The 23,305-nt window shown below is 44.1% G+C and overlaps 1 protein-coding gene and 1 pseudogene across 2 annotated transcripts; both read right to left on the reverse strand.

Moving 5' to 3' along the window:
• Positions 1–2,823: 2,823 nt before the first annotated feature.
• LOC130380317 (zinc finger protein RFP-like) lies at positions 2,824–4,785 on the reverse strand (annotated as a pseudogene).
• A 7,437-nt stretch (positions 4,786–12,222) lies between these two features.
• LOC130380309 (zinc finger protein 431-like) lies at positions 12,223–21,772 on the reverse strand. Of its 2 annotated transcripts, none has more exons than XM_056587481.1 (4): positions 21,352–21,772; positions 18,356–20,410; positions 17,251–17,314; positions 12,223–16,742 (listed from the first exon to the last, which is right to left on the reverse strand). In XM_056587481.1, the coding sequence occupies exons 2-4, from the start codon at positions 18,719–18,721 to the stop codon at positions 14,488–14,490; spliced, it is 2,685 nt and encodes an 894-aa protein (XP_056443456.1). In that variant the 5' UTR covers positions 18,722–20,410; positions 21,352–21,772; the 3' UTR covers positions 12,223–14,487. The 2 variants fall into 2 exon arrangements, with proteins under 2 accessions (XP_056443456.1, XP_056443455.1); XM_056587480.1 differs by having other exon boundaries at positions 17,251–17,317.
• Positions 21,773–23,305: the final 1,533 nt, after the last annotated feature.

Genomic DNA, 23,305 nt, shown 5'->3' on the forward strand with positions numbered 1-23,305 from the left:
AGGGCTGCTTATTGACGCTACGCTGCTGTAGGAACCCTCCCCGATGGGCACGCGCACAGTGCAACCACGAGCAGAAGAGCGTGATACAGCCTGGCCTAACCTGTTCAGTGGGGGATTTCCATTTTCTTTTGGAAAGTTTGCCCCATTTGAAGAACTAGTGCACCCCCTGCTGGTAAAAGTGGGTCTCTCACACGCATACACAGACAGACACAGACACACACACACACACACACAAACATGAAACAAAGCTAAAGGAGGTTGAAACATTGTGAGAGAATATACTCTCTCTAGTGCAGGGCGAGCAGCACACTGCGTCCGTCTGTCCTCTGTCTCTAGATTTGTGTTCCCCAAAGACTACGGTTGACACACACACACACACACACACACACACACACACACACACACACACACACACACACACACACACACACACACACACACACACACACACACACACAAATAAACAGACGGACACTATCCAGACATTATTGGCAAAAAATATGAATAAATTAATTATGAAATTAGTTCCGGCCGAGCCCACGTTGTTGGCCTACTTGGCGAGCACCATGGGGGCCCGTTTCTGATGAGGAGGAGGAGGAGGAGGAGGTGGAGGAGGAGGAGGAGGATGGAGGGGGAGGGGGAGGGGGAGGAGGAGGAGGAGGATGGAGGGGGAGGGGGAGGAGGTGGAGGAGGAGGATGAAGGAGGAGGAGGGGGTAGAGGAGGAGGGGGAGGAGGAGGAGGAGGAGGAGGAGGATGGAGGGGGAGGGGGAGGAGGTGGAGGAGGAGGATGAAGGAGGAGGAGGGGGGTAGAGGAGGAGGGGGAGGGGGAAGAGGAGGAGGAGGAGGAGGAGGATGGAGGGGGAGGGGGAGGAGGTGGAGGAGGAGGATGAAGGAGGAGGAGGGGGTAGAGGAGGAGGGGGAGGAGGAGGAGGAGGAGGAGGAGGAGGATGGAGGGGGAGGGGGAGGAGGTGGAGGAGGAGGATGAAGGAGGAGGAGGGGGGTAGAGGAGGAGGGGGAGGGGGAAGAGGAGGAGGAGAGGAAGAAGAGAATGAAGGGTGTGAGTGGAGATGTTGAGGGACAAGAGTGGTAGGATGAGGAAGGGGAGGAGTAAGGGTGGATTTGAAGGTGGAAGGAAGGGTGAGGAAAAAATTAAAGGATCGGTAGGGGGAGGGAGGAGGCGGTGAGGGAGGGAGGAGGAAGGAAACAGGAGAAGGAAGGAGGAGATAAGAGGGAGGAAGAAATAATACCTAAACCCTAGAATTACGTCAGCTATCCACAGACACTCTAATGAATATGTAATCACATGTCAGTGTAAACCTTATTTTTTTTGTTTTTAAATGAATCAACAAAGTTATTTTTCAATCAAAGCGTCTGCTAAATGACTCAACAGCCGGTCTCCATGGTGACGGATGATGGTAGTATTGTCACCTTTGGTTGCTCGGGCTCCGGTGCTTCCCTGTCGCCCCGGGCCCAGCTCCGCTTGGTCGCTGGTCGACGGCGGTGAGCTCGATGAGGGCGGAGAAGACGAAGGCCGGCGTGGCACGCGCTGATGAACCGGCCCATGGCGACGCCGGACGCCACCTTGGGCAGCGAGTTCCTGGCGCCGATGCTCAGCGTTGTCACGGCGATCACCGTGGGGACGCCCAAACAAACAAACAAATGAATAAAAGCAACACAGAATGAAGCAGGTTTTAGAGTTTGAATCTGTCTCTTCTGTCCAGTTACCTCAGTGTGGGGCCCCGTCTAAAGCTAGGGCCCCACTACACGATGCTTTCATCCTGAAGCGATCACTAAACCATTGAGCAGTGCACATTAACCAGTGGCGTGCGTGTGTGTGTGTGTGTGTGTGTGTGTGTGTGTGTGTGTGTGTGTGTGTGTGTGTGTGTGTGTGTGTGTGTGTGTGTGTGTGTGTGTGTGTGTGTGTGTGTGTGGGTGTGTGTGTGAGTGAGACGCTGTGTAAGAAAGAAATGAGGTGGGGGCAGAGACACTGGCTATTCAGAGTATGTTGAATAATTACAGTGTAGTGACCCTAGTGGACCACACTAGCTGCCACATTGAAGAACTCTAGTCTCAGTGAATTATCCCTTCTACCTCTATAATCAGCCATCAGAGGATTAATTCATGCTCCTTAGATGACAGGTTAGGGTTCCACACTCACTTCTATCACGGTCTATGGACCCACTGAAGATACCTGGGCCTCCCCCTGACCACCCTATAAAGCATCTAGTTCCCCCGCTGCAAGCCCCCCGAGTGTTACGTTGTTTTGATCGCCGTATATGTTTGAATCAAGTTACGTTTATTGTAGTGAGAAATACCTGGAAGAAAATAGCATTTAGTGCGGAAAGTAAAGTAGTCTATATTCACTGTCCTTTGAGGGTAGAGCTGAACCATGGATCATTGGAGCAAAATAATTGTTTGCCGTCTTAAAAAAGGCTACATTAGCGGTAAAGCACTTTGCCCCAATACACACAATACACAATATTTGCCCCAATAAATCCTCATATTGCCTATGGTTATTTGTAAACACGTGTAATGTGTATGCAAAACAATAATTAACACAATCCTGGATGAGCTAGAGAGGAGAGCAGAGATAGGGGAGAGGAGGAAGAGAAGAGAGAGGAAGGAGAGAGGAGAAACTAAGAGGAGAGGATGGAGAGGAGAGCTGACAAGAGAAAGTCACGGTACTCACACACATGAGGGGCATCTTTACATGTAGTCACTGTGAACTTTGTGTAAGTGTGGAACACATGTTGGGATGTTGTATATGGTGGATATTAAAAGTCATTGACTCATTAGCTTTTTTTCCATTTGTATTTAAATCCGTATCATACATTTTATTGTGTCTTCATTCATGATTCAGAGGTAAAGCAATGATTTGATTATTATGATGCAAATTAATCCCAGAAACTAGTTATACATAATTGCTACCATAAACAATTGTATAGCAGTTAACCATTAAAAAAAACATGAGAAAAAAACTACGAAGTAGGTATATACTGTAATGTAATAATTTACAATGGGTTATATTTTATAATAGTCAGAGTTATTTTCTTACAACAATAATGCAGTTCACTCAGATCTCAGATAGTAGAGATTCTAATTCAGGGAACAACATTAGTTGTTTTGGTTGTTTGATTATTTTATTATCAAACAAAGCTCTTAGGTCTGTTTTACTGGACAGGTGAGATGATCAGGGGGGCAGAGTTTGTACCACCCTCATGATCACATGGACAGAGGAATGGATAGAGAGGCTCTCTAAAGTTACAGCCAGTAGCAGAGTAGATATGAACCCTGGCTTCCACATCATAGAAGGAGACCAGACCCTCATCATAATCAACAAACACCCCCACCTTCTGGAGCTCAGCTCTCAGAGGGAGACGGAAAGCAGTGTTACCATTAAACACCATCCCATCCTCGTCGTAGTAAAGTGTCCAGTAACCCTTCTCAGGGCTCACTATGATCAGACCTTTTCTGTCGATGGACTCTCTGGCCACTCCCAAACGCCATGCAGTCTTGTCTTTGACCTGGACCTCAAAGTAAAATATCCATGAAGAGAAGTTCTGCCTCGTGAGAACATATACATACTTTGTAAATCTCTTCGGGTTGTCTTGGAGTTTCTTCCCTACACCTCCATCATGTACTTGTTTCCCATCATTAGACAGGATGAGACTGGGATGAGCTGTATCGGGATCCAGAGTCACATCTACTTCATACTGCTGGGCCCTCTTCAGTTCAGCATCACACAGCTTCTTCATTTCCATGTTCAGTGTCTCCTCCAGCTGATCCAGGGATCTCCTCAAGGTCCCTACGTATGACGGAGGACGGACCTCCACCGTTGTCCAGTCCCTGGCGGGTGGAGGATTCTTCAGGGATCTGAAGGCCTGGAGGAAGTGGAGGTGATCTTTAGTGTGTGAGAGCTGCTTCATCTCTGAGCTTCTATTGGTCAGAGCTTCTACCTCCTGCTCCAGCTCTCTGATGTGGCCTACAGCTTGTTTCGTTGTGGATTTCAGTCTCTCATTAACCATTTGGTTAAGGTCCTCCTGGCACTTTTCAATGGAGCGCATCAGAGCGGTGAGGACCTGCAGACCATCGGCAATCTCTCTGTCTGCATTGGCTTGGTTGCGTTTAGCTGTGTCTTTAATCTCCTGAATATTTCTTTGTCTCTCCTGGATCATCTGCTGAACTTCAGCCTCCATCTTTCCCAGCTGGGCCATCTTCACTTCATATTCCTCCTTTAAAGGTACAACAGGATGGGACCAGTGGTCTTTCTCTGTGCAGAACTGACACACACACACCTGTTCAGTCTGGCAGAAGAGCTCCAGAAGTCGGTCGTGTTTCTTACACATCCTGTCTTCCAGACGGTCCATAGGCTCGACCAGCCGATGTTTCTTCAGGACTGCAACTCTCTGATGTGGCTCCAGGTGGGTTTGACAGAAAGACATGAAACACTCTAGGCAGGACTTCAAAGCCTTCAGCTGGGTCCCAGTACAGACGTCACAGGGAACTTCTGCTGGTCCAACACAAGGCTGCTCTTTTACTCGTACAGAAGTTCCAAACCGATCAATCATCTCTGATAAGAGGATATTGACCCGTAAATCAGGTCTTGCGTTGAAAAGGTCATTGCAAACAGGTTATTTGTGCTGGACTTGTTCATCCCAAAACGTAGTAATACAGGTTCTGCAGAAGTTGTGTCCACATGGCGTGGTAACTGGACTGCTGAACACATCCAGGCAGATGGAACATGAAAAGTTCTCCTCAGACCAGGAAGTGTTTTCAGAGGCCATTCCTAGACGCAGACAAGAAGCTATATGTATTGAGCAATACCATTACTTTTGTTATTCCATAACTGTAAACAGGATTTGACTACTCTCAAAGTTGTGCTTTTTTACTCACCTTTTTGTGGTTTCTGTTTCTTAGACATTTTTTTCCAAAATGATTCCCTTATTATTACCGTAAGTTGTATTTCCTTTACAAGATGTCCTCTCCTCTCCTTCCCCAACACCTGGCTCCTCCCCTGGCAGCTGGCACTGCCCCCACGGACACAGTTCAATAACGGTTCAAGTTCCACACTCTGGCTTTGGGGGCATTCATGCGCTGTAATTCAAATGCGTTGATGTGTTTTTTTTTAAATAATTGAAAACAGAATATATGACAAAACACAGACCAATGGCCGGTGCACAACCAGACTGGGAGTAAGAGATATGTAAAAACTGTTTACTTGACTTGTCCTGATGCTGGTAATTTTCTACACAGTCTTTAAATAAAAAAATAAAAAATAAAAGCAACACTCTCCCTGTGGGTCCAGGTTATATGTGCTATTATGGTTTGTGTTTTAATATTGAGTTAACGCTGGTAGTTATATAAGGCTTATCTCCCAGACTTCAACCTCATGAAACAGCTGCATCACGTGGCTCAGGGTAGGGCAGACGAACCAGACCAACAAATTCACTATTCAGAGACGCACAACTGGTATCTGTAATTTAGTTCTAGTTGTTATCAAGGTGTGCATTGAGCCTCAGAAAATGAGAAAATAGTGGGTGGAGGAGTCTGTGTCCCTCCTGGCTAGGGGGCTACGGAGTTCGGAATTTGAGGAAGTACTAACTTTTGGGAGCGGTTCTTTCAGACAGTACCTCTACAATGCTGACGCCTTAATGAAGCTGTTAAGGTCCTTGTTATCTGGCTATCCGGGCAACATTTCTGCCTGATGGGAAATTGAGACCCACTCATCAGGAGACTTCCGTTCTGGGGGGTAGTTAAGAACGTAATACTAAAGCACAAACACACACAATAGAGATGGGGATTCGAGTCTGAGACTCGGACTCGAGTCGCACTAAAGTCGCACAAACGGCGACTTCAGGCTTGACTTGTGACTCCACCCAAAAGACTTCAGACTTGACTCGGACTCGAGCTTCGAGACTCGTCAAGTCATGCAATTATAGCTTTAAATCTAAGTTCATTGGTGTATTTGTATTAGGGATGGGCAACGATCGCCGAATAGTTCAATAGTCTGAGTCACGTAGAATATCGAATAATGTATGTGACTATCGTTATTTATTACACGGCTCTTCTCAATGCTGCGGAACGCTCCGTTCACTTGCATGGGCCTTCAAAACTTCCAGCAGTGAATTTTTTTTGGAAGCATATTGCTAAGCATACAATGACCGCTGTTAAGGAAAGTGGATTTTTTGCCGTCAGTCGTATTACTCCGCAAGTAGTCCGGTAACTTATCAACCCCAGCATCCTTGGTTGCTAAGCAACGTCAACGTCTTTGGCTGACTATATCTCTGCTGATCAACACTACGAATGCTGGTAACAAATCAATTGTAAAAAGACACAGAGTGTGAAGTTACTTTTCTTGTTTTGGCAAGTAGCCGTATAATAAGCAGAATAATGCATAGAACGTCCGCGATCATTATTGTAAATAAGCCTTATTCTCCCGATAATGACCGGTGTTCTATACATTATCCCTTACCAGACCAGATGGCCAGAGACTTGAGACTTGACTTGGACTTCTGGCAAAAGACTTGAGAATTGACTTGAACTTGCCCCTCAAAGACTTGAGACTTGACTTGGAATCGAGCTCAAAGACTTGAGAGTCGTCGTCCAACGAATGTCTTGTGAACATCTCTGACGCACACACACACACACACACACACACACACACACACACACACACACACACACACACACACACACACACACACACACACACACACACACACACACACACACACACACACACACACACACACACACACCTTGTGTTTGATACATTACACAACTTGAATACTCAATCTTAGCCTCCAGAAACAAATACACTGTTATATCTGCAGAATAGATGGGTAGCCACTCCAGACAGACAGAGAGGCAGGTAGGTAGAAAGAGGGGGAGAGCCCCAAGCGCTCTATAGGACAAGGAAACTCTCCACTAAAAAGCCAGTGGGAAGGAACCCAGAGACAGAGCCCAGAAGAGGGATTCTCCAACAACTGATGCGAGTTTCTTTCACCACAGTCTTTATAAAACCGACCCTATCTCTTTGTGTCCAGGTTATATGTGCTTTTATGGTTCATGATTTGATATTGAGGCAACGATGGACGTTTTATGAGGCTTATCTCCTGGACTTAAACCCATAAATGTATAAAGTATGTGTCCGCAGACGACACACACACACACACACACACACACACACACACACACACACACACACACACACACACACACACACACACACACACACACACACACACACACACACACACACACACACACTCCTTCACTCAGGTCCAGCAGGTTTGTTTTTTGGGTTGTTCCTCCTCTGTTCTTTCTTGGCTCGTGTTTTTCTTAAAGCAACGAACACAACAGAACAGAGAAACAGAAGACAGAAAGCTTCTCCTCCTCCCTCCCCTCTCGGTGCGGTGACGGGACCAACTATAGCGCCACGTGGAGCCGTGTGGTTTGCTTCGGCAGTGCCGGGGAACCCTGAGGTGAGAGACAGAGAGACGGTCATATCTGACCCATGAGCACCACACGCCAACCCCCCTTTACCGTAGAGTCTACACAACCGCAGATATTCACCGCCTTCTACCGGTGAACGACCACGTGACTGCACGTATCTAAAAGGCACCTATGGAAGCATATATGACGCAAAATTCAAGTGACAATGCAATTTGCAATTCAATAAGTTATTGCATTATGCAATTGACAATTCATTATGCATTTAATGTGTTATTCAAAGTGTATTTTAGTATGCAAAGTAACAATGAAATCCTCAATTCAATTTGAAAAAGTAATAACAATAAAAATATAATTATAATAATAATAATGATAAAATATAGCTGCATGCGGCAATGTGGGTGCCAAGCATAATGGGACTCGATAAGCTAATTCTGCCTGGCGGACGTAATCGGCCGGGTGGCTAAATGGCGACCGTCTCGGTAAGCGGTAATAACGACAGATGGTGGAATGACCTAGAGCGATATGCGAGTATGCGTCAATGTAAAAAAAATGGAATGTGTGCCCACCTAGTGTTAAGGGCACATTATTGTCTGGCTAATAAATCACACAAATGCATAGGGGTATTCGGAACAATATCCCTAACAGAGACACAATGTCAACAAGCATCCGTTCTGGAGGTGGTTCATGAAGCATCTAATCCAGTGGGAATTGCAGTTTATTTTGTAAGTGGGCGGAATGGCAAATATAGTCATTGTTGCATTATACATTATGCACTGCTTGTCGCCACACGAATGCACTGTCTACCCGTTGATGAGCGCTGTTCAACGCAACTAACATTGATATGACGGAAGTGGTGTTCTGATTGTATGCTGTATGACAGATTGACATGATGATTTAATATGATTGATATGTTATCAGCTTTATATAACACAGTATATGATGACCATGATAAAATGCATATGATTAGATATAATTTACTGACAATGAAACCTTTTGGCAAATGGTTATTATGACAACGAAAATACATTGAAGTTGCTGGAATAGAGGACTGGACATAGGCGTTGATTACGCCGGGGACGCGTCCCCACCAGATTTCGTCAAGATTCATTTTGTACCCACCACAATTATTATGGATTATTCTACTTCATTTAAGAATGCTCGATTCTGATTGGCTGGGAGGGGTGCATTAATCCGGCATATTGCCCGCTGACTTGTCGGTTCTACTTGCTGCTGACTGAGCACAGTAGATCAATACGCCGCTTGTATCGTTTTGTATCACATACATTTCAAACATGAGGTCCGTTGTAAAAATAAACCAAGGAGTGCATGACCATGATAAAATGCATATGATTAGATATAATTTACTGACAATGAAAGCTTTTGGCAAATGGTTATTATGACAACGAAAATACATTGAAGTTGCTGGAATAGAGGACTGGACATAGGCGTTGATTACGCCGGGGACGCGTAATCAACACAGGTTACCGCCCTCGACTTCGTCTCGGCCGGTAAGCCGTCCACGAGCCGGGCATATCAAACTGTTTATTGCCCGGCCTCTCTGTGATTATTCCTTACTTATTACACTGGTCTTCTCAATGCAATGGAATGCTCAGTTTACTTGTATGGGCTCTTCACAACTTCCGGCGGTGTATTATATTTGATTATTCTAATTCATTTAAGAATGCTCGATTCTGATTGGCTGGGAGGGGTGCATTAATCCGGCATATTGCCCGCTGATTTGTCGGTTCTACTTGCTGCTGACTGAGCACAGAAGATCAATACGCCTCTTGTATCGTTTTCTATCACATACATTTCAAACATGAGGTCCGTTGTAAAAATAAACCAAGGAGTGCATGATTGATCGATCGTCATTAAAGCTGACTTGATACGAATGTAACAACTACGTTGTTTAAACTAGTGATCAGTTGCAACCTTGTGTGGTTGCTATAGAAACGCGTTACCTACAGTTGAGCTAACGTTATTCACCGTAGTTCTAAAGGGAACTACTTTTCGAGGGAGATGAACTTAAACAGAGCATACATTTAATAAGCATGCAATAAGAATAAGAAAAAAGGCTAATTATTAAAGTATTTGAATTGTTTTATTATGTTGGCCGTCATACTCCATCAAATATTCATACTCATACTTTGCACACTTTACCACAGCATTGGCCTACTGAATGGCACAGATATATTTTTAAGCATTGGACTGAATGCCGCGTAAATATAATATATGTTTTGCACGTTTGCAACGTTTAAAAGTTCAGGGAAAGTATATGCCTCTACTGGTGTTGCTTAGACCAATATCCTTTTGAGGCAGTGTTGTGTCTGAATATTAGTGTTAAGGGCCAATAAGGCCTACTATCATACATTAGTCACCATGTCTGTGAAAAAATGTGTATGCAGTTACATATTAATATATCCCCCCCCCCCCCCCCCCGACAAAATCTCACTCTGAACTCAGTTCAAAAATGGAGAGCCCTGCATTGCGCATCTGTTGACCTTTATCCATTTACAGTAAACAGATAATTTTTTCTTGCTGGAAGATATTTTATATTGTTTTCATATTATTATTTACTGACAGTGATTACAGAATGCGAGTGTGTGTTATATTGAAAGCGAGGCTGGGTGTGCCTATGAATATAGGCTACAGTGAGTTTTTTAAGGTGCTGTACAAGCAAATCATATTGACTACTATACAGTGACAAAGAGTGTACAGTAACCTACTTCATTCAATATTGAATAGGCTACTGTAGCCTACACTATGTACAGATGGTTTTGCTCTTTGCTCATGGCAGTTGTGGCAGTCATTTTAACATGTCAGCAGGCAAGCTTCACTCATTCAAGGATGTATAATGCTTTGTCCTGCCTACTTGGAACGTGTTTTGAAAGTCTTGTATTGTCATCCCCAAATAATGCTGCAATGTAATAATATACATCTTTAAATGCACAATAATGAATCATTACCTTTATTATGACTTATCCAAGATTTTTATTGGCTCCCAGAATGCAGGTCTGTTAGTGACTCCCATTATCTCTAAAAACAGACTGGGAAGTCGAGCCTTCAGTTACTGGGCTCCTTTACTGTGGAACCAGCTCTCCCCATGGGTCAGAGAGGCAGACCCCCCCCCCCCCCCTCACCTTTCGCACCTTGTAGTTTGGCCTTGGCGTCTCGCATTCTCTCTGTGTTTCCACATATTCTCCACAGCTCCATCCCCAGTCTGAACGAACTGCAATTTTTCCCCTTGGTTTTCCTGGGAGTTTTTACTCAGTCGATGTGAGGGTTTAAGGGAAGAGGATGTTGTTATGATGCTCATGCTATGTAAAGCCCTTTGAGACAAACTGTTTGTAAAAACGGGCTATAAAAATAAAATTGCCTTGCCTTGCCTAACCCGCTTGGACTGTAATTCCTATTCATGCTACTAGTTTGATCATTGACTGACTACATGAATAGAGATTCTTATAGAGGTCTTATAGTCAAACGGTATAGGGTATATCACATTTTTTATGTGTTTAGGCCAGTTATGAGATCTAGTTAACATCATTAAAAGTCATTTCCAAACACATTAAAGAAAAGAAAAAAACAAAAGCAAAGACATTTGGCAGCAGTAGCACACTTTTACTTAAACAGAGTGGGATAGGAATCAGGTTAACAAAACATAACATCTAAGCTGTCTAACACATTACCAACGCAACATTGAAACATCATAAAACATCACAAAAAAAACAGCTGCAATACAAAGAGTTTGCTTTGTATTCCAGCTGGCCTGTTATGAGCAAATTTCTATACGCTACTATAGATCCATTCCAAAACATGTTCCAAGTAGGCAGGACAACGCATAATGCATCCTGGAATGAGTGAAGCTTGCCTGCCAACACGTTAAAATGACTGTCACAACTGCCATGAGCAAAACCATTTGTACATAGTGTAGGCTACAGTAGCCTATTCGATATTGAATGAAGTAGGTTACTTTACACTCCCTGTCACTGTACAGAGTAGACAATATGATTTGCTTGTACAGCACCTTAAAAAACTCACTGTAGCCTATATTCATAGGCACACTCAGCCTCGCTTTCAATATAACACGCACTCGCATTCTGTAAACACCATCAGTAAATAATATGAAAAGAATATAAAATATCTTTCAACAAGAAATAATTTGTTTACTTTAAATGGATAAAGGTCAACAAATGCGCAATTTTCAGCTGTCAGAAATGTGTTGTGATCACTTGTATTCCTCATAGCTCTCAGGCTGTGAGGAATTCAGCAGCCAGCGATTTCAGGTCTGCTCTGCATGTATTAACTGTGGCTAAACATCAACTGCACTGAAGTCATCATAACTTCATAAGTTCTCATTTTCAAATGATTATGAAAACTATTATTGTTATTTGAAGCCGTGTCAGTCTTGACTGTGGGTGGTGTGGTCCTCTGTGTCTGCTAGTGTCTATAATACAGTAATATTTTTGTCGACATTATCAAACGGAAGAACTTTTATTATGAAGAGCACAGGGCAATGAAGCACGCTAGCCAACAAGAGGACCCGCCCACCGGCGGAAACCAGATATTGAGTGGTAAACTCGTTTTGGTAAGAAGAACCAAAAAACGAATAAACGAACTGAAATTTTGATTTGTTTTTTTGGACAAAACGAAAAAACGGCTGGTTTTTGGTTTCTGCTTGCGTCAATTATTCCCAGAAAACAGTAATAAAACGTACCTTGCTCTGATTGGTTGTTCAGACGAGCCCACTGAATCACCGAAAAACAAGGAAATAGCCTAGGCTAGAAATGAATTCCTATTAAATAGTTATAGTGCAGTTAGCAGAATACACGCATGACTATTTTGTGCAGACCACGATAATGACGTTGTAGCCTGCACGTTCAAGAGAGAAAGAAAGCAAACAATAAAAATACGTAAAATTCAAAAGAAAATAAATGTTATGAACTACACAAGTGTTGACTGATTTGTGCCAAGGTGTTTACCTAAAATGTGTTTTCAAAGTGATCCCTAAATGCCGGCCAAATTCATTGTCATGGTGATCGCCATCATCATCGTCTGGGTGTGGAATGTTCCTCCGCTTGCAGAGGTTGAGTAGAATGGCACATACATTAATGACTGTGCTTGCCCTCTCTCTGGGGTGAGGCGTATTTCGCCGTGGAGGACATGAACCGACGTTTCACCTGCCCAATTCCTCTCTCCACAACATTTCATGTATTTTTGTGTGCTCTAGCATATATGGAAGAAATCAGTAAACAATAATAAATATGGATTCAACAAATAAAAGGCGTCAAAGAGCCAATACGATGTGTTTTACACGTAGGACGAAGCGTAATATGCGTAATCACTTACATGTTATACTTAAACTGTGCTCCCGGTTGTGGATTGAGGTAGGGTGTCTAGAGCCACGTCTTGCATGGATAGTCACTGTCTCCCAGCAAGTGACACCCAACTGGTAGATCTCAAAAAGCTGCCTCAGAACGCTCTCCATTAAAATGCACGAATCAAGGGTAGCTGAAGATCCAGGCCACTTTGCAGCAACATCCAATAGGCTATGTTAAAATTTGCATCAAAAACAACCTGCGTGTTGATGGAATGCACTTTCTTCCTATTGACGAACACGTCCTCGTCTTTTGATGGCGCAATTATTTTTATGTGCGTCCCGTCAATAGCACCGACCACACTGGGCATACCTGCAATTGCCATGAAGTTGGCTTTGATCCTGTGTAATTGTTGAATGTCCAAAGGAAAGTTTATGGCACGGCTGACTGATGGTTGCGATATTTTTAAGTCGTCGGCATTGCAAAGTTGCATTGCACCTGTTGCTAAATAACGTAGTATGGCTAAACATTTTATTTCGGGACTAATCGGATTATTCCTGTTAGTCGGGGACGTTATTGCATTGCGATCAACTCCACAACAAGTTTAATACCCTAAAATTTCGTCTCGCAGGCATTTACGATTCTTTGTGAATAGGTCTTACTGAGTTAGGAGTCCTCTTGAGGACTTTTAAGCTCTCCTAGACTTAGGTGCTACTTTTAGGCCTAAAATACTTTGTGAATTGCTCTTAGTGAAAAAAGTTAGGAGTCCTAAATTTAAGAGTGACACACCCATTATTTTTAGGAGTTACTCCTAAATTCGCCAGTTAGGACCTACTTTTAGCCCTAAAATCCTTTGTGAAAACGGCCCCAGATCACCAGCCGCCACGGCAAACAAGGAGTGAAGGGTGACCAATGCTAGGAATCTTCCTCTGTCCCATTAGAATAATGCTGCACTCTAGGAGGACCTGCATGAACTGACTCAAGCATCGAGATCTAGACATTTAACCAGGGACCTTTTTTAAGTGGATCCTCTTCAACCACGATTGCCTATTGTGGTACAAGATATGAATTAGAAAATAATGGCAGTAGAAAGACAACAATTAGAAAGTCAAAACAAGAGGTAGTTGGCATTAAGGACATGACAAAAGGTTAGTGAAATGAACACAATCATGTATAATGTGGGGTTTAATTGCAGTCTATTTCACAGGTGAACTTTGCAGGCTTTTTCTAATAACAAAGGTAGAGGTAATGACATAGTTGTGGAAATATCAAAACGTAACTTCAATATACAATTGTATACAAATTACATGAACCCTGTTTATATAATTAATCAATTTAAAGTAATTTATATACATTCTCCTTGGACCTAGAGATACCTCCCGTCCCCTCTAATTAAAAGGCATTAAGATAGTTTGCATTTGCAACTTACTGAACAAATGCTTGGTCAATTTGCTGCCTGTTTCTTCCCATGATTAAGCTCTAAAAATAAATCAAATGTTTTGCAGTCAGAAGTGTCCGAGAACTAAGTCATTCTTCATCACAGACATCATTTCTCAAAAATAAAAACATGGCGAATCAAAGTTGGAAAGCGTTTAATCATGATGAAAAAAAACAGCACCTGGATACAGGCGTCAAAGAATCCCTTTGACGTGGTAGTTCGGAATTTTGGACAAAGGGCCTGATTCCCATAACGTTAGAAATAAAACTAACCTTGCGTTAGAAATTAAACTTCTCGCCGCTGTGAGTCTTCATGTGGACGTTCAGGGTGTCATGCCGAGCGAAGCGCTTTGTGCATTGGTCGCAACTGTAGGGCTTCTCGCCGGTGTGAGTCCTAATGTGGATCTTCAGCATGCCTTTCGAACTGAAGCGCTTCGTGCATTGGTCACACCCGTAGGGCTTCTCGTCGGTGTGAGTCCTCATGTGGACGTTCAGGGACGAGCTCTGGCTGAAGCGCTTCGTGCATTGGTCACACCTGTAGGGCTTCTCGCCGGTGTGAGTCCTAATGTGGATCTTCAGCATGCCTTTCGAACTGAAGCGCTTCGTGCATTGGTCACACCCGTAGGGCTTCTCGTCGGTGTGAGTCCTCATGTGGACGTTCAGGGACGAGCTCTGGCTGAAGCGCTTCGTGCATTGGTCACACCTGTAGGGCTTCTCGCCGGTGTGAGTCCTAATGTGGATCTTCAGCATGCCTTTCGAACTGAAGCGCTTCGTGCATTGGTCACACCCGTAGGGCTTCTCGTCGGTGTGAGTCCTCATGTGGACGTTGAGGGACACGCTATGGCTGAAGCGCTTCGTGCATTGGTCACACCTGTAGGGCTTCTCGCCGGTGTGAGTCCTCATGTGGCTCTTCAGGTTTCCACTTTCACTGAAGCGCTTCGTGCATTGGTCACACCCGTAGGGCTTCTCACCGGTGTGAGTCCTCATGTGGCCCTTCAGTTCGTTACTTTGACTGAAGCTCTTCGTGCATTGGTCACAGCTGTAGGGCTTCTCGCCGGTGTGAGTCCTCATGTGGTTCTTCAGGTCGTTTTGCCGGCTGAAGCTCTTCATGCATTGGTCACAGCTGTAGGGTTTCTCCCCGGTGTGAGTCTTCATGTGGCTCTTCAGTACCTTTTGCTGACTGAAGCTCTTCGTGCATTGGTCACAGCTGTAGGGCTTCTCCCCGGAGTGAGTCATTTTGTGGATCCTCAGGGAATCTTTCCCTCTGTAGCGCTTCGTGCATTGGTCGCACCCGTAGGGCTTCTCGTCGGTGTGAGTCCTCATGTGGACGTTCAGGGACGAGCTCTGGCTGAAGCTCTTAGTGCATTGGTCACAGCTGTAGGGTTTCTCCCCAGTGTGAGTCTTCATGTGGCGCTTCAGTGCGTTTTGCAGACTGAAGCTCTTCGTGCATTGGTCACAGCTGTAGGGCTTCTCCCCGGAGTGCGTTCTCATGTGGATCTTCAGGGACGAGCTATGGCTGAAGCGCTTCGTGCATTGGTCACAGCTGTAGGGTTTCTCCCCGGTGTGAGTCTTCATGTGGCTCTTCAGGTAGTCACTTTGACTGAAGCGCTTTGTGCATTGGTCACACCTGTAGGGCTTCTCCCCGGTGTGAGTCTTCATGTGGATCTTCAGGTTGCCTTTCTGACTGAAGCGCTTCGTGCATTGGTCACACCGGTAGGGCTTCTCTCCGGTGTGAGTCCTCATGTGGCTCTTCAGCTTGCCTTTCTGACTGAAGAGCTTCGTGCATTGGTCGCACCCGTAGGGCTTCTCGTCGGTGTGAGTCCTCATGTGGTTCTTCAGTACGTTTAGCTGACTGAAGCTCTTCGTGCATTGGTCACAGCTGTAGGGCTTCTCACCGGTGTGGGTCCTCATGTGGTTCTTCAGTTCGTATTGCTGACTGAAGCTCTTTGTGCATTGGTCACAGCTGTAGGGCTTCTCCCCGGAGTGAGTCATTTTATGGATCCTCAGGGAATCTTTCCATCTGTAGCGCTTGATGCATTGGTCGCACCCGTAGGGCTTCTCGTCGGTGTGAGTCCTCATGTGGCTCTTCAGTACGTTTAGCTCACTGAAGCTCTTCGTGCATTGGTCACAGCTGTAGGGTTTCTCCCCGGTGTGAGTCCTCATGTGGCTCTTCAGCTTTTCTTTCTGACTGAAGCTCTTCGTGCATTGTTCACAGCTGTAGGGCTTCTTCCGAGAGCAAGTCCTCATGTGGATCTTCAGGAAGTCTTCCCGTATGTAGCGCTTCTTGCATTGGCCGCACCCGTACGGCTTCTTGTTTGGTCGGGTCCTCATGTGTACCATCATATTGGCATTGTTGGGAGAAACCATCCACAAACCATCCACCGCCAGTGGGCCCTCCCCTTTTCCGTAGACGCTCAGGATCCGCAGCTCCCCGTTGTGACTGGCCATGTGGGCGGAGCCAGGGGCGTCCACACACAGACTCTCTGAGGTGTCGCCGCGCTGCGTGCTGCAGTCTCTGAATTCATTGCCGTCGTCTTCAGAGAGGAAAACAAAGACAGAGAAAGTAATGGTATTAATTAATTATTTGCACAAAGGGACACAGCATGTACTTGCACACACTGATGCATTAGAAGAAGTATATTTTGACACTTTCTTTCTAACGTCTTTTTGTTTATTATGCATTTCCCTTGTTCCCCTTGGGGGGGTCAAGGGTCAAAGGCTTCAGCTGAATAGGCACCGCTACGTCTCCACCTTTTAAGGAGGTGGGGAGGTCATCAAGACACAACCCAGGTCATCTATGGTTTCCGATCACCTGCTTTACCAATACTGTAGTTATACTGGGAATCAGAGCGGATTCAGCATTCCTGACATCTGCCATGAAGAAGATGTAAATCATTCTACTATAAACTGTATAGTAGTCCTTGTGTTTTTGCAGGGTGCCGGTCATGATGCTTTTCAAAAGAGGACCAGAACAGTTAGAATGGATTACATTCTCAGTTGGTAGGTCAGTTTACTTGCATGGATGCAATGTGTATTACTAACCTACAGCGGGCATGCCTCCACCAATATCGTCTTCAACCTTGATTGAAATGGTGTCTGGGGTCTCCTGCTTTCCACATAAAGAAGGAAACACATTTTCATTTCCTTTCATTTGCTCAGAATAGTTGTTAATCCCCATTTACGATAGACTGGGTTCCCCCAACTTGTTCTGACGGCGATTTGAATTCGCCCTGTAGAAGGGTCTGGAGAAGAGCAATTCATATCTTTCTGCTTCCGATACGTTTTTGGAGAAGCTGTCACACCCAAATTGTACTGGGGGCGAAACTTGTACCGCCTACGTAATCTGCGTTCGAAATTTCCAAACCTGCCTGGCAACTGACGATCGCGTCGAACGTTGCCTGGCAACGGACGATCGCGTCTAACGATGACGTAGGAAGGTTCATGAATATTCAAACATTTGCGCTCATTCATTGAGCGTCGCAAGACGAAATAACATCAAGCAGATAACACTTATTTTACAAATGACATTTATTAGCGTTGCTAACTTTATATTTGCATTGGACGTAATTGTTAAATGGCATTTAGCTAGTAAACTGAGTGTATTAACACAAGCTAGCTAGACTATGATACAATTTAAAACGCTCAATTTACTAGCTATATTCAATACATTACAAATATAAAGTAAAAAAAAGTGTTGTCTGTATTATTTACTCTATTATTTACTGTTATTTCTTCTTTGGCAACATCAGCGAACGTTTTTTGAAACCTGCCTAGCAACGGACAATCGTGTCGAACGATGACGTAATGTTTCGAACGCGAATTACGTAGGTGGTACAATTTTGGTGCAACAGCGCCAATCACAAAGTTGGCTTCTCCCCCTGGCACCCTATTGGCTAGTTAAACACAATGACGAAAGGGAAGCGACGGCAAGCAGACATTTGCGTACAGAGTCAGTTGAACAAGTTGATCAAGCCTCTTGTGCTGAAGACAATGACAGCAGCTTCCCCAGACCAACGAGTCTGGCAATAGCCAGGCTACACTTACGACTCATTAAATCCTAAAGGAGTGTGCTTTCTATGGATGTGTGCTGGAGTTGTAGCAGAGGACGCCTCTCATTTGGATGCTGAATAAGAAGATGATTTCCAACCTGCACACTCAGCTCCTCGTGGCAGACCAGCCGCTCGCCGCGCTCCAGGCTCTTGGCCGCGCTGTGGTCCGCAGACAGCGAGTTCAGGGCCTCCACTTCTGACGCGGTGAAGAGGGTGTCATGGCCGTCCACCGCCAGTGGGCCCTCCCCTTTACCGTAGACGCTCAGGATCCGCAGCTCCCCGTTGTGACTGGACATGTGGGAGGAGCCAGGGCCGTCCACACCCAGACTCTCTGAGGTGGCGCCGCGCTGCGTGCTACGGTCTCCAAAGGCATCACAGTCTTCTGCAGAGGGAGGAAAAAAAGACCAAGTAATCGTATTGATACACTGTTTGCATAAAAGGAGGAAGTGTGTATTTGTACACATGAAATAAACTTTTTAAATGCATGTTTATTAGGGCTGTAACGATATGCATATCGAAACCGGAATCATGACACTCAAAACCACAAACCTGTCTCGCGGTGTGAGAAGGCAGAAGCACGATACGCCCTTTCTAACTCTCCGGTCAAATTGTCAGATGGAAATTTGCTAATAATCTGTCTAAATAATAGTCTGCTGACACCGCCCCCTCTTATCAATGCCGTAAGTCTGCGACGAGAAGCCCTCTCTGTGATGACAGCTCTCCGTGGCGACGGAGGATTGCATTTCTCCACAGCCTGCGAAGTCCTCCTATACGATATGAACGACATTTATCCAGAGTGGGACAAATGCGAAAAAATAGCCCGTGTGATCCTGTCTCTATTGTTTTGTGTGCTTTGAACGGCAGTTGTCTGCTTATAGGTCGGAATGAAGCGGCCACCGATTATTGACAGGATGGGTACTTTATTCTACCGGACTCGTTTGTTTCTTCACTAGACACACACACTACCGTTCGCTCTCCTCACTCGTCCACTCACTCGCTGACGTCACTCACTCACACACACATACATACGCTACTCGTAACAGTGCCTCGTTATCGCGAATCAGACGTTCATGTTTTTTCCCCATCTATTTGAAAGTTAGGCTATTAAACATGTTGCATTCTATACGGCCTGATTATGTCATTATTTAAGCTACATAGCCTAATAAGAATCCATAATAGGATATTTGACTAAACCACAAAACTAGTTGAGGGTTTTTGCCTACCTGCAAGCATCCTCCAACAGCAATCTTTGGTTATTTATTTATTAATGTAGCGATGCATTAATAGTATTCTTTCTGTTCAAATCTGATCAGTGTTCCAAAATATTTTTTATTAAATGTTACATTAAGTTTATTGTTATACAAGTGTTGTTTAAGATTAAAAAAAATCGTGGGAAGTATCGAACAGTGGGTCAAAAATCTTGATACAAACCGAATCGTGAGTTGGTTTATTGTTACAGCCCTAATGTTTATGTAACATTGAGACCGAGGGTTTAAAATGTGTACTGCAGACAAAGATTCAGAGTTTTGGAGAGAGATGTCTCCTCCAGCACCATCCCCCCTATACTCAAAGCTCAAGCGGGGGCCAGGTGGAGGACACTGAACGAAAAACCAGCGCAAAATGATCCGAGCACAACATGACATGAGACAAGTCATGCGAGTACGGATAGTGTACTACGTTTAAGGGAACTCATGGAAGTATGGATATTGGAGCACAGCACAAATGACAACGTGTCCTACCCTGTAGGCTGATCAGCTAACATTCATAAATTGTGAATTCATTGATCTTTGAGAATAATAAACCAGCTCATGTGATATCGGTCTTGAAACCCTTCTGGGCTCTTGACTGATTCCATCTTTGAAATACAACTCCCAAGTTTGACTCGTGTTTAACAGGGCGCTGGTCATGATGCTTTTCCAAAGAGCTTTTTAGCGCAGTTAGAGTCTAGCATCAGCCTAGAATCTATGCTGCCTAGAATCTACTACATCAAGTAAATGTACTCAGGGTGGAAAGTACATACCTTCAATTGTAAAGTGGGACCGCAGAGTCTTTAAGGATAGCCGTTTGGCTACAGTATGTGTTTCCAGGTGGTCTGTATGGCAGGCAACATCCCTTGAGAGAAGCTGCTGAATGTAAACACTTGATGAGCTGGCCTGTGTAGAGACAACAAGGTAAAATTAGTACTCAATTTACTTTGTATGCATTCCAGGTGCAAGTTGTAAGAAGACATAAGATAAGCATGTTTAGTGAATTATATTAGCCTAATACTTAAAATTAGATCTATGAAATGATCAAATGAATTTATATAATTTATTTGTTTGCATATTTCGTTTATCTGAAAAGTTCATTGCATCATCTCAATAGAATTACATCAAGCTCTGCAGAAATCTGCTAATAACCCATTGATTTGAATCAGGTGTGATGGGGAAAATATGAGTGGGCCCTGGAATGGCAGTCCAACCCGCAACTCACTACCTGTGAACTCGTACCAGATCGATGTATAACATTATGCTGCATCCGGGGACACATTTCAGACCGTAAGTTGCGAGCTGTAACGGTGGTCATTATTATTATCAACCTTTATTTACCCAGGCAAGCAAATTAAAAACCAAATTCTTATTTTCAAGTGCAGCCTGAAAAGAGCTAATTCGCTCTTTAAGGGGTAGAGGGAGGGGAGTGCTCAAAGTGAAAACGAGGTGATGGTAGAGGGTTGTGAAAACGCTACAACTACTGCGGTCACGTAGCTGGAAAAAGACAGTTGTATTAATTTATAGTAGGGTGAGCAGACATTCTTAAAGATTCGGGACATTCCCTTGGTATCTAAGCAGCAGAGATCAGTGCCTGTACCCCCTTTGCTGAACTTCTCGTGTGATCCCCCTGGTTTGCAGAGGTGCCCATTCAGACAGAACGGTTATCCAAATAACAGAAGTGTACAACACTCGCATTACAGTGCGTGTATTCACACACATACCTGATGCCATCTACCTTTACATTAGAGACAGTAACTGGGCTGGTAGCTGTAGAGCTAATGCTAGGGTAACAAGGTAACCATATACAGCAAAGCAACACAATAATATAGAGGTAGTTGACTTACTTGTCCGAGGTTTGTAGCTGAGCCGAGGAGAGTTGGTACAGATCCGGACTCCATTTCCAAACGTTCAGCAAGTCCAGCTTTGTATTGGACCAAGTTGAGGAAGTCGGTGAAATGTTTGGCGCGTTTCCAGAGAAAATAGGCTCGGATGAAGGAACTAAACATACATTTTTGTGATCATTTGTACATCCCAACACTGAGCAACTGCCATGCTTGCAAGCTATGATGTCTCTCCAGGAAAGAACTGTGTGTAATGTGTATGCTGAGCCCACGCGGTCGTAGCTCCTTTTCTCATGGGCGGTCGGGACAAATTCTCTGGGCGGGCAAAGCAGAGAAAGGGGAGGTAACCTTTCTTCTTCTTCTTCTTGGGGTTTTACGGCGGTTGGCATCCACAACTTGGTTCATTACCGCCCTCTTCTGATCCAGTTAACAAAAAATATCCAAATACTCACTCATTCACACATTCTTTCTACTCTATATCCTATCATATAACCCTGTTTCTCTTAAAAAGCCGAACAATACTTTTATACAATTCCTCTTCATTAATCTTAAAATATTTTCCAAAGTAAACTCCTGCATACCCAATTCTCTCAATTGATTTTTCATACTTTCCCTCTCCATCCCATAACCACTACAGTTCATTAAAACATGTTCCACTGTCTCCTCTACCTGGCACCCCTCACATAATCCAGTGTGGTGTTTACCTATCAAATTCATTGTTTTATTTAGTGCACTGTGCCCCAACCTTAAGAGGTAACCTTTCCCCGTTCTATTATCCTTTTATTGAACATGTTTAAATCGTAATGTCACTTTTCATTAATCTTTGTATCGTTAGAAACCAACTCATATTTTTGAACGGTAAAGAACATTTTTCTCTATCTGTGTGCTCATTGTTTTGTCTAGACCATATCGCCTAACAGCCTACCGGGACTTTCTGGAATGGGTCCTGCAAGGCGAGAGATTGGGCCGAGGCTGTCGTGTCGTTTTACCTACTTGCGTCGTGCAGACCATCCGACTAAAATATCCAGCTCCGGACGGCCAGTAGTGCGGGCACAAAGAAGCTGACGACGCTCCGGAGGAACTATAAGTTTCATTGTTTACATATATCTTTGTTTATATTTCTTGTAATAAATGGTTCAAATTCACGTTGTTGTAGTAGTAGTGTTGCTCCAAGTGTATATTCGAGAAATAATATTATTGGACGACCAACATTTCACAAGCGGAGCTACTAAGCTACTGTTTCCTTAGATGAAAACAATAGGCCCTGTCAGAATAACGGTCATACATCATTTTTATTAATTATTATAAGTCTAAATTGCACTATGAGTTAGCTGCCTATCAGTTACCTCCTTCTAAGTCTCTAATGTTGAACTTTGGTGTCGACAAAGCAGGAGATAGGATACATTGTATTTTTTATTCACAAATGAAAGAATTGTGTCATGGGTAGAAAATACATTCGTGAATCCTTCTCTGTGCATTCATTATTAATGAGACTGTTCTGACCCCATAAAGCTAGTTCACATTTGCATTCCTACTGGAGCCATTGAGTCTGATACTAAGGCCAGGCCAATCGACTACTTTGTTGTGTAGATTGTTGTTCCTTGCAGACATGTCCACCTCCCCCATAGTGTATTACCGTTAACGTGGCTGTTAATATGCGAGAGAAAAGGGCCATCTATTCTCACAAGTATGTTTGAATTTGAATAGTGACATGAGGCTGAATTAATTGCCAATAATCTTTTCACGGCAGTCCTTTACACATTCATCTTGTGATGACGACGCCGATGTGGGCGTGAGGGTTGACTCAGGCTGATAGCTTTCGTCGGTTTCACCAACTTCAAGGCTACTGGCACTGGTATTGAGGCCTGGTGACTGTAAAACAAGAGGTTTATTTTCAATGTTAAATTCAACAGATTACAGTAGTTTTACAATTTAATTAGAGACAATATGCTGTACA

This window comes from Gadus chalcogrammus, chromosome 4, assembly GCF_026213295.1.
Source record: "Gadus chalcogrammus isolate NIFS_2021 chromosome 4, NIFS_Gcha_1.0, whole genome shotgun sequence".
Taxonomy (NCBI): domain Eukaryota; kingdom Metazoa; phylum Chordata; class Actinopteri; order Gadiformes; family Gadidae; genus Gadus; species Gadus chalcogrammus.

Bases quoted from the DNA above. Each gene is read 5' to 3' on its own strand.
- LOC130380309 (XM_056587480.1), bottom strand. From the start codon at position 18,721: ATGTGTACAAATACACACTTCCTCCTTTTATGCAAACAGTGTATCAAT. The intron at 17,318-18,355 runs GTTGGAAATCAT...TTATGTGGAAAG, and splicing joins ACGAGGAGCTGAGTGTGCAG to CAGGAGACCCCAGACACCAT. The intron at 16,743-17,250 runs GTTAGTAATACA...TCCTCTCTGAAG, and splicing joins TGGAGGCATGCCCGCTGTAG to ACGACGGCAATGAATTCAGA.